The sequence below is a fragment of the Macrosteles quadrilineatus genome, unplaced genomic scaffold (genome assembly GCF_028750875.1).
Source record: "Macrosteles quadrilineatus isolate MER2022 unplaced genomic scaffold, UCM_ALF_1.0 Scaffold_5__1_contigs__length_97177068, whole genome shotgun sequence".
Classification (NCBI taxonomy): Eukaryota; Metazoa; Arthropoda; class Insecta; order Hemiptera; family Cicadellidae; genus Macrosteles; species Macrosteles quadrilineatus.
In genome coordinates, this window is record NW_026542598.1 from 18105638 (window position 1) to 18116820 (window position 11183).

At 35.8% G+C, this 11183-nt stretch overlaps 1 protein-coding gene across 1 annotated transcript; it reads right to left on the bottom strand.

The window, feature by feature from the left end:
• Positions 1 to 211: 211 nt before the first annotated feature.
• Positions 212 to 9859, bottom strand: LOC128994007 (tubulin alpha-1 chain-like). The gene is made up of 5 exons (XM_054418195.1): positions 9702 to 9859; positions 4538 to 4760; positions 3914 to 4215; positions 1428 to 2009; positions 212 to 581 (listed from the first exon to the last, which is right to left on the bottom strand). The coding sequence occupies exons 1-5, from the start codon at positions 9702 to 9704 to the stop codon at positions 339 to 341; spliced, it is 1353 nt and encodes a 450-aa protein (XP_054274170.1). The 5' UTR covers positions 9705 to 9859; the 3' UTR covers positions 212 to 338.
• Between the last annotated feature and the right edge of the window lie 1324 nt (positions 9860 to 11183).

Consider the following 11183-nt stretch of genomic DNA (forward strand, 5'->3'; position numbering starts at 1 on the left):
TTAAGATGTACAATCCAGATTGTTTTACATTACCTACAACTATTCCTCAGATCAAACTTTTAACATATACCTTTGAGTTTTGTTTAACTCTTTTGGGTAGATCACACTTACCTGGTCACTGAATCCATTATTCCATACATTTCTAGAATTATGAACAAAATTGCCTTATATCTATTTTAAAACCATCCTTGGATTAAATAAGACAACTAAATTCATTTCAGATGCTTGGCTTTAATAAATATATAAATAAAAAATGGAATAAATATTACATGTTTACAATAATACAATAAATACTGTGTATAAGGTATACAGAGAAAAAAGCATGTTTGACTAGGAGTTTAGTATTCCTCAGCTCCTTCGCCTTCTCCCTCGACAGAGTCCATGCCGACCTCCTCGTAGTCCTTCTCCAGGGCAGCCAAGTCCTCACGAGCCTCGCTGAACTCTCCCTCCTCCATACCCTCACCCACGTACCAATGGACGAAGGCTCGCTTGGCATACATCAGATCAAACTTGTGGTCCAGTCGAGCCCAGGCCTCGGCGATGGCGGTGGTGTTGGACAACATGCAGACTGCACGTTGTACCTGGCAACAAAAAAAACCCTAAAGAACTGTTCGGTATTACATCAAACAAACAGGATTCAGAAAAACCAACTGACATTTCATGACTGAGAATAATAGTATTTAAAATGGTAGTCTACTAATAAATATTGAAAACAAATCTTTTGAATAACTATAAGTTTTTATTTAAAAGTCACTTACAGTGTTTAGATAAATAAAGAAGCAACCCCATTTTTATTTAGATTTATAGAATAGAATATAAGCCTGAACAAGATTGAATACTTCAAAATAATAACCTACAATAGAATAGGCAAATTGTTGTCATTTATCCCCTGATTTATATCGGGACCGAGGCCAGTCCGGATAACGGGTTTTCCGGGGGTTAAACCGACGTCCCCAGAAACTCGTTAAAACAGACCGTTTACTATGATATTAGTCTTAAATTTATCCCACGAGAAATGTTTTTGTTTCAGTACCGCCCACTTCCTGCCGATCTAGTCCGGTTAAACCAATGTGCTGATTAAAATTGTCCGGTTAAAGAGATGTCATTTTCCCCGAGTATAGTCCGGTTAAACCGATGTCCAGTTAAAAGGTGTCGGGATAAGAGGGAGTCTACTGTAGCATGAAAATAATAAAGTGTGTAACCTATTTTATCCTAGTGACTGCATCAATCCAGGGAGCAAAACATAATTAAGTAAATTAACTTAAGTTACATTAGCAATAAACCTGATCCGCAAATGTGGTATTAAGTTAACAAACTATCATAATACTTTAGGTAGGTCTTATATATTTTTTTTTAAATTTTGCACTTTCTAAAACATTAAACCCTTTTCTCAGAAATAAAAAAAGCAATGATATCAATAAGCTTACCTTGGCAAGGTCACCTCCCGGCACCACAGTGGGTGGCTGGTAGTTGATTCCAACCTTGAAGCCAGTGGGGCACCAGTCGACAAACTGGATGGTCCGTTTGGTCTTGATGGTGGCGATGGCAGCATTAACGTCCTTGGGCACAACGTCACCTCGGTACAGCATACAACAGGCCATGTACTTGCCATGACGGGGGTCACACTTCACCATCTGGTTGGCCGGCTCGAAGCAGGCATTGGTGATCTCCATGACAGACAGTTGCTCATGGTAAGCCTTCTCCGCAGATATGACTGGGGCGTAGGTCACCAAGGGGAAGTGGATCCTGGGGTAAGGTACCAAGTTGGTCTGGAACTCTGTGAGATCCACATTCAGTGCACCATCGAATCGCAGGGAAGCTGTGATTGAAGAGACAATCTGACCGATCAGCCTGTTGAGGTTTGTGTACGTTGGTCTTTCAATGTCCAAATTCCTTCTGCAGATGTCGTAGATAGCCTCGTTGTCTACCATGAAAGCGCAGTCAGAGTGTTCCAGCGTTGTGTGGGTGGTCAGAATGGAGTTGTAAGGTTCTACGACAGCAGTGGAAACCTGGAATAATGGGAATTATGAAAATAAATATACTAATTAATTTAAACAAATTTCAGATAGTTGTCGGTGAATGGTAAATATTTTTAACAAATGAAATAGCCTATGGCAATTTAATACTTTTAATTGAAAGGGCGACCATACCTATCATGCAATACGCAGTAATGATTCTTATGACTTATTTTTTTGTTAGCCTACTGTTATTTCTTGTGTCACAAAAAACACTTTTATAATGATTCAAGAATATGTTTAAAAAAATGTACAGCAGTATGATAAGTTAACTACAGTAGAACCTTGATAACAAGACTCTTATGGGGATTATAAAATTAGTCTGGTTATCAAGGTTGACTTCTTATTGAGGTTTGCAATAACATGTGTTTAGAGGTAAAATAAATTCAAGGGGATTTGAAAAATACACTTGTTATCAAGAGTGACTTGTTATCGAGGGTCTTCTTATCGAGGTTCCACTGTATTACAAAAGTATGTGCCAACGTTTACAATAAAACCTACAAGTAAGCCATGAACATTTAAGAAAGATTAGATGAGTGGTTTCTTTGGAATTAAAGTTTGAATTTCAATGTTAGTATGGAGCTCTTCAAAACCTGTAGCCTACTTTTTAGGGTTTCCAATTAGGCCTACCTATACACATTTCTCTGGTTACCGAAAATCGTGTTGTTAAGTAAAATAAACTAAGCTTTAAATCTTGGCTTCAATTTAAATTTTGGATTCAACAAAATCGGATGATCCATCTCAGAGACAGGCTACTTAACTTGCTTTAGGAAGGTTGTCTTCGTTACAAAACTAGTAGGCTACTGAGCAATCTTAATCATTGGACTATTGAGAGGTACGTAAAAACCTATTATTGTCTTAATAACCTGAATTTGTATATTTAGCTTAAGATCCAACTCAATTGCTTATATTTTTTCCTCAACCATAGAGAAACTTGTTTAACCTAATTATTACAGTAACTTACCGGTACCGGTACTATAGGCTATTTGAATAGGGAATAAATCTAATATATTTGAGGAAATATTATAATAAAATACTGTAGAATAAAACAAATTAAAATTGCATTCTTAGTCTGCAGGTTTACTGCGATGGGGGTTAATTTTTTTTTATAAGTAACCAGGATGCAGGACGTCCACAGAAAATCTGTCATTAATTTCCATGACTTTCCATGACTAGGTACCGTATACATGACCATTAACCATTGATTTCCATGACTCACGAACTTTAGAAAATTATAATATAACGTACACACACGAACAATACTGCCTAGACAAGTTATTTCACTGAAAATACTGAAATATGTATTAACAGATAACAATGGAGTACAATAGGTACAACAATGAACCAATACAAACTCAATACTCATAAGCTAATACAACTGTTTAAATTGAATTGTCGTACATTTGCGAAAAATCCCCAAAACTGCTAGCAATAGTCGGGGTTACGGCCGACTAGAGCATTAAAAGGTCCCCTCAAATCCATCTATCATTGGGGATTTCCATGACTTTTTGTCTATTTCCATGACTCAATGACCAGAATTTTTTTCCATTACTTTCCCTGACTTTCCAGAATGTGGACAGCCTGCCATGCTTAGGACATAGCCTACGCCTACAAGAAGTTTTCATTGTCAATTTAATTTAGTGGTAACTTAACACCATTTTGAGCTCTAGTTCAATTAAATAAATAGGCCTGTAAAGTTCCAACATTTCACACTTTCATAGAAAGAGAGTCAGTTTACTTAATTAGCGATAAAAAATTTAATAAGTTAAGTTAAATGTAATCATTAAGACCAATGTTTGACATTTAAGTTACTGCTCAGTATGGAAATTGTAGAGCTTTCTTTAGTAGTTTGGTCAATTATCCTACGTAATTTTAAACATTTGAACTCTGTCACTTACTTGAGGTGCAGGGTAGATGGCAAATTCCAATTTGCTTTTCTTCCCATAGTCAACAGAAAGCCTTTCCATTAGAAGAGAAGTAAATCCAGATCCAGTACCCCCACCAAAGGAATGGAAAATCAAGAAACCTTGTAGTCCGGTACACTGGTCAGATAGCTTCCTAATACGGTCCAAGACAACGTCGACAATCTCCTTTCCAATGGTATAATGGCCTCGAGCATAGTTGTTCGCTGCATCTTCCTTGCCTGTGATGAGCTGCTCTGGGTGAAACAGCTGTCTGTATGTGCCGGTTCGAACCTCATCTGACAATCAAAGTTTTATTTTTATATTTTGGAATTGCAAGTAAGCTCATTAACCATTGAATCAGCTATATCTTTCAAACAGCTTTAGGCCTATATATATAGGTTAGGCTTACTTAACTGTTAACCAAATCATTTAGCTCCTAAACTTTCAATAGGATAGCTTAACTTAACATTTGCACTAGGCAAAGTATATAACTTATAACATGTAAGGTAAGAAAGAGGTAAAAAAACTTAATCATGAATAAGTAAAGTTAGGCCTAACTTAAATTGCCAGTTATCATTGTCCAAGGCTTAGGCCTACCTACTAATCTTAATCTCTTACCTACTACTGTTGGCTCAAGATCTACAAAGACAGCACGAGGGACATGTTTTCCTGCTCCAGTTTCACTGAAGAAGGTGTTAAAACTGTCATCACCTCCTCCAACAGTCTTGTCTGATGGCATTTGACCATCGGGCTGGATCCCATGCTCCAGGCAGTATAACTCCCAGCAGGCATTGCCGATCTGGACTCCAGCTTGGCCAACATGGATAGAGATACACTCACGCTGGAAAATTAAGTAAGGCTAGGTATACTCAAGTAAATACTCACTTGTACTCATGGTAAATAATCAAGTAAGTTATTTTTTATTTTAAAATACATAAGTAGGCCTAGGCCTACTTTATTAGTCTTTGAACATAACACTCTGAGAAAGCCAAGGTTGTGGTGTAAATGCGTCAACGCATCGACTGACAAACATCGATTAAGTTAACTTACGGCGAAGGCTCTGGGACTGACTGAATCGGATTGTACTGGATCAAAATTGGTTAGGTATCATTGATTTTGGCAGATTCTATAAGCTTTCTCCCAATGTACAGTAACTTAGACTTCCTCTTAGTATTTTATCCAAGAGAGGAAGGGGGTTGGGGGGGGGGGGGGGTGTGGAGCACCCCCACAAGAAGGGGGTCCGTGGGTCCTTGCCCAGAAAATTTTTACCTTTAAGCCGTTTGGTGACTTTTAAAGAAGTTTTCAACGCCTAAAACTTTGTGCAATTCTCCAAAAACGCCCATTGCACCTGTTGTTTGTCAGAGCAAGTAGACATTTAAAAAATTTAACTAAATATGACGAAATGACGATTGCATTCAAGAATTTTAAAACATAATCTAACTTAGATTATGGCCATATCCTCCTAAAATGAGTTCTTGTCTTTGTGACTTTCTATCGTTCTCAATTAGCCCTCTATCAATGACCTGTGTTACCTGTACAGCCAGGCATTATGAGAAGGAGAAAACCGGCTGGAATGCTTTAGGTTTATCAATAGGTAACGAAGATAAATATGGTCTGAGTTAGACACCGGTAATCTTTGAGTTGACTCTTTTAACCCTCCGAGTGTCATGCGTCGCTGCAGCGACGCGTAACGCACTTTGTATAGTGTCGTGCGTCGCTGCAGCGACTCGCGAACACTGTTTACGGCGAAGGCTCTATGACTAACTGAATCGGACTGTACTGGATTGAGTTAGGTATCGTTCTGTCCGTAATATTCTAAGCTTTCTGCAGAGGTCTGTCTCTAAGCACTATTCATTTTAGTTCCGAAAATATTGTAGCAGACAGCTGACTGAGCTGACGTGCGTGTATTTGTAAACAGCTAGGTTACCCTCGGACCGATGACTGATGTGTTTTATTACGTTTATCATTGTTTTAGTGTTAAAAATCAAAAGTAGTGATATACGTGGTGCATTATAAGAAGATTTAAGTGGTTTTGAAGTGGGTCAATCCATGTCAAGTGATCAAATACCAATTACCTCACCATTTTTTACAGGATTGATCTTTTTACATTAGATACATCTATGCAAAAGAAGCTTAAATATGAAAAAAAAAATTTTTTACCTCATCTCGTTTTTTGTTATTTTATTTTAAAGTTCCAAAAAAAGCGCGGTTTTGCGCTTTAAGGGATCTACGTTTTATTTAATATCTCAAGAAAGAGTAAAGATAGAAAGGTAAAACAAAAACCATTCTTTTCAGGATTAAATAACCTTTAATTTGATATACAACATGACAGTATTTCAAGTAATTAAAATTTCAACCCCCCAAACTCAAAATTTCAAAAGCCAATCCCAAAAAACGCATATGATTAAAAATTTTCAAAAAAATACCATTACTCCTTAATGTTATTAATAATTTATGTCCAAAAATTCAAATTGGGATCTCAATGGGATCCATATTAAAATAATTTTTTTGTATAAGCCTGCAATGTAAATAGACAAGTCTTAGGCTACAGGGCTAATAGTTACATTCATTAGCTACAAAAAATGTCTTAAGTAATGTAATATACAATAAAAAGCTAATAGTCTATAGGCCTAACCAGTTGTACAATACAAGTACAGTAAGCCTAAAGTGTCTAAAATTTGGTACCGTAATAAAATTTACTTTTTAACACTTTTTAAATAAGATATCAATTGAAATAAATGGACTGCTACCGAGTCGTGAATCAAGCATTCTGATATTATTACAAAGCTTGTATACTTAATTTCTCCTTTCTCATTGTAATAAACAGCAAATGGATGCACAGTAGCTCAGAGGTTATTATTCCAGTGGAAAGACTGTGCCTCGTCTTGGACCACAAAAGAGTAGTTTTCTGAAAAGTCCAAACTTACAACTGCTTTATCCTCTTGGATGTTTTCTTTCAAATCTTTGTAGTACTTGGATTGCTGACGGGATATGAATGAATGATTCTTTAGTTCAACAAGCTGTTCACAAAAACTGTCCACAAATTCTTCTACAGTCTCGCAAAATGTCTCAAATGTACACCTATCCACAGAAACCCATTGTTTGTATGTGATGGTCTCTATCATCCCCTCTTCAAAGTGGTTCAGAAGTACTTCTTTTAGTTTTAGTTCTTTGGTTTTAATACTCCTGGACATTTTACACATTTGTTTAGGTAGCAGTCAGGGGTATTTTCTTGGCACATTATTTGTGACAAACATTGTTTGTAATCGCCAAGATCAGTAGCTTCATCAATCTTCACCTTTTTCAGCTTTCCTCCGACAATCATTCCTTTTACATTCTGGTGCGTTGTGCACACGCAAACAGAGTCAGTTCCATTTCCCCCAGCCAAGATACAGTTCTTCGGTCTTAAATCAGCGTACTTTGAGAAAAAAATTTTCACAGCTGATTCTGTTTTTTTGAACGGTTCAAAGTATTCTTTTAAATTTAATAAAACCAGTCTCTCTTGCACATTTTCTTTCTATCCATTTACTTTCATCACTACAAAATCTTTCTTGCCTGGCATAATTCGAATCACATCATCAGAGTTGTAAAAAGCTTTGACTTTATCTACAACATTCTGGTCCAAAGTGTTTCCTGGCTTTGGGTCTGGACATGACATTATTTCCCTTTTCTTTAACTAACGATTTAGCTCTTCTGGCCATCCTATTACTGACACCAAACTCGATTTCAATTTTTCACAGTCCAACTTTTAGGTAATGTTGTAAGTCTCAAGAACTTCTCACTTTTTTTGTAGTTTTCTGAAATTTTTCTTTCAATTCCGCAATTATTTCTGAATCTGGGTTAACTTGCTCTTCATCCTCAAAGAAGCTTGTATCAAAGGAAATTGATATCTTATTTAAAAAGTGAAGTTACCAAATTTTAGACACTTTAGGCTTACTGTACTTGTATTGTACAACTGAGCTTTTTATTGTATGTTACGTTACTTAGACATTTTTGTAGCTAATGAATGTAACGATTAGCCCTGTAGCCTACGACTTGTCTATTTACATTGCAGGCTTATACAAAAAAATTATTTTAATATGGATCCCATTGAGATCCCAACTTGAATTTTTGGACATAAATTATTAATAACATTAAGGATCCATGGTATTTTTTTGAAAATTTTTAATCATATGCGTTTTTTGGGATTGGCTTTTGAAATTTTGAGTTTGGGGGGTTGAAATTTTAATTACTTTAAATACTGCCATGTTGTATATCAAATTAAAGCTAATTTAATCCTGAAAAGAATGGTTTTTGTTTTACCTTTCTATCTTTATTCTTTCTTGAGATATTAAATAAAACGTAAATCCCTTTAAGCGCAAAACCACACTTTTTTTGGAACTTTAAAGTAAGATTACAAAAAAACCAAAGGAGATAAAAATATTTTTTTTCTAAATTTTAAATTGGTTTTATGTGTATATTAAATAAACCAAAAACTAACAAGAATGAAAAACATAAGGGAAAATTTTATTTTTTATTTTGATCACTTGATATGGAATGACCCAAGTGCTGGTTGATGATCCTGAAGAAGTAGGTAGTGATATTGATGTAAATTATCAGCCAGATTCCTAGCTATGGTTGGGCTATGCATTCTTAGCTAAACGCTATGTACTGAAATCTGTTTTTTGCCCATAACTTTTTTATTTGCAAATCTACTTCCTTATATTATTATATATTTGTAATCCTCATAAAATTTAGAACAAAGTGGCTATTTTCAAATATTTATAGGCCTATAATTTATACAATTTCATTGAGCGCAAACTTATTTTTTTTTGAAAATTTTCGAAATTATACATTTTTTTACCTAAAAAATTTTTTTTTTTTTTAATCTTCCTTATGTTTTATATATAATATTGAAGCCCAAGATTTTCCAAACAAAATGGTATATACTTAGAACAGTATTAATTAACATTGTTTTTAAGCTTCTCAGATCAGTTTTAATAAAACCTTGCAAATGAGCAAAAAATAGGCTGACATTAAGGCCAAAACACGTGACACTCGGAGGGTTAAACTCATTGTAAATATGACTGTTAAAGCTTATTCGTTTTGAAATAACTGCTGTAAACTTTAAGGTAATACTTTGCATTACACTAGTTAATGAATTAATTAAGTTACTTAGGACTAGTGTAAAACAAAATTACATGTAACAGTGGCCATAAGAACGGATTGCATTATGAAATAATCACAAACTCATTTTACATCCTTTCTAGTCCCAAAGGTGTTCGAATACAAGTATTCAAATACAGAGGAGGCTACAAATTCACTGTATTCGATTCTTTAAAGTAAGTTTATTCGATTCTCCCATCATTAGAAAATATCACACTTCACTACGGAAATTAGCCTAGGCTATTAACTTAACGTAGGCCTACCCCTAATCAAGATAAAATCAACTCTTTGTATCATTGCAGTTTGGCAAAATAAGTTAACCCACTAACATGCTAATTGCAATGTCTTATTTTAAAGGTGGGGGGTGTGGTGGGGCACTGCCAACAACCTCATCATCGAGGCATAACTTAACTTGGGTACAGTATCTCAACCGGTAAATTATAAAACTGTTCTAGCCTGCCTAGGCCTATTACCTTACCTGCTAATCTATACAATAATATAAGTTTGTGAAATTATTAAGCCTATTTAAAAATGCTACAAAAGATAATCCAATCACCAAATCATTTAAATTACACTAGGCCTAGCTTTGCTAGAACTAAGTTAATCTTATTAGTTATTAGGGTCTAGGAGTACTCACCATTTTTCAGGTACGGTAAGGATATTGTTATTTCTAACCGAATAAAGGAATTTGGCTTGAGAAAAAGAACCTTCCTCTCTCGGATAAAATACTAATATGGAAGAAAGAGTTCAGCTAAATCCTTATAAAGCGATGCGCAACAATTTCTATGCCTGCCATTGGTCGTCTGGTGAAAGGTGAAAATCAATACAAGCACTATAATTTAAATAACGTATTGACACAAATTTTGAACAAAAACTTCTACCAGTAAAATAAGTAATTTTACTCAAAAATACGCAAAGAATTAAATAAAATGTCTATGATGGTTTAGCTAGTTTTCAATGTAGAACTATTTTAATGGCGGCAAAGACTTTTCATTTGACCTGCTCTGCTGGCTGCAATGCGGCTCGTGTCGTGGGGCGGGGAACGGGGAAGTTGAATGAGTCACCGTTATAATTCAAATTTTAAATAAAAAATTTAAACTTTTACTGTCATGTAGTCAGCAATGGGTAATCACTGATTTAATCAATTATGACAAAATCACCAATATTTAATAATGCATTTTAAAATTTAATTGGGCCTTTCGCCAGCTATCAGCTGGCATTACCAGGCACATCATCCAAGATCAAACAAGTTTTAAGGTAGACAGACGAGGATAAAACACAATTCCTCCGATTCCTCGAATGCGCTCTGAGTGCAGGGGTAGAAGAGGGTAAACCGGAAACCGGCCAAACTATGGGTTTCTGGGTCGACTCGAGGTGCACATTGAAGCACCATATCATATAAGCAAGGTATGTGTCAAATTTTCAAGAGTGCTGTATCTTCTAAGGAAACTTAGGGATACCTCAGCCATACCTTACAACGGTGTATCCTCTTCCATGGCCATGTGATGTATGGATTGATACTGTGGGGACATTATCCTGCTAAAAGGGATGTTCTCTTACTCCAAAAGATGGCACTCAGAGTCATCACATCATCTGGGTTTAATGAGCATTGCCGGCTTATCTTTAGAGAACTGAAGATCCTCACAGTGTAAAAAGTCAGTATGTTTTGTGTACAGTATACTCCACACTCCTGAAAGAAAATATGGGCGACTTCATGAGAAGGGAAGATCTGAAGATCATCATAACTACAGCACATGAAGAGCTCAGGATTTACACCTTCCGCGCTGTCGACTCGAATACAGACCTTGAAGACCTACCCTCGGTCGGCCATAAGAATTTTCAACACGCTGCCGTTGCAAGTTCGAGAGGCATGAAAGAATTTTAAAAAGTTTTACATAAGGCCCTCGTAAGTATGCCACTATATTCTCTGGGGGAGCTGGAGGTACCACTCTTCCCTTCACAATAAAAACGTCCGCCATACCACCAGTTGTAAATATTAGTTTTAGTATAATTTTTAAATAAAGTCTTTTAATTCTTAAAAGACCTGAAGAAATCTATCTGACAATAGTCAGTCAAGGATTAAGAATACAAGTATTCAAGTAAGTAAGTATTCATCACA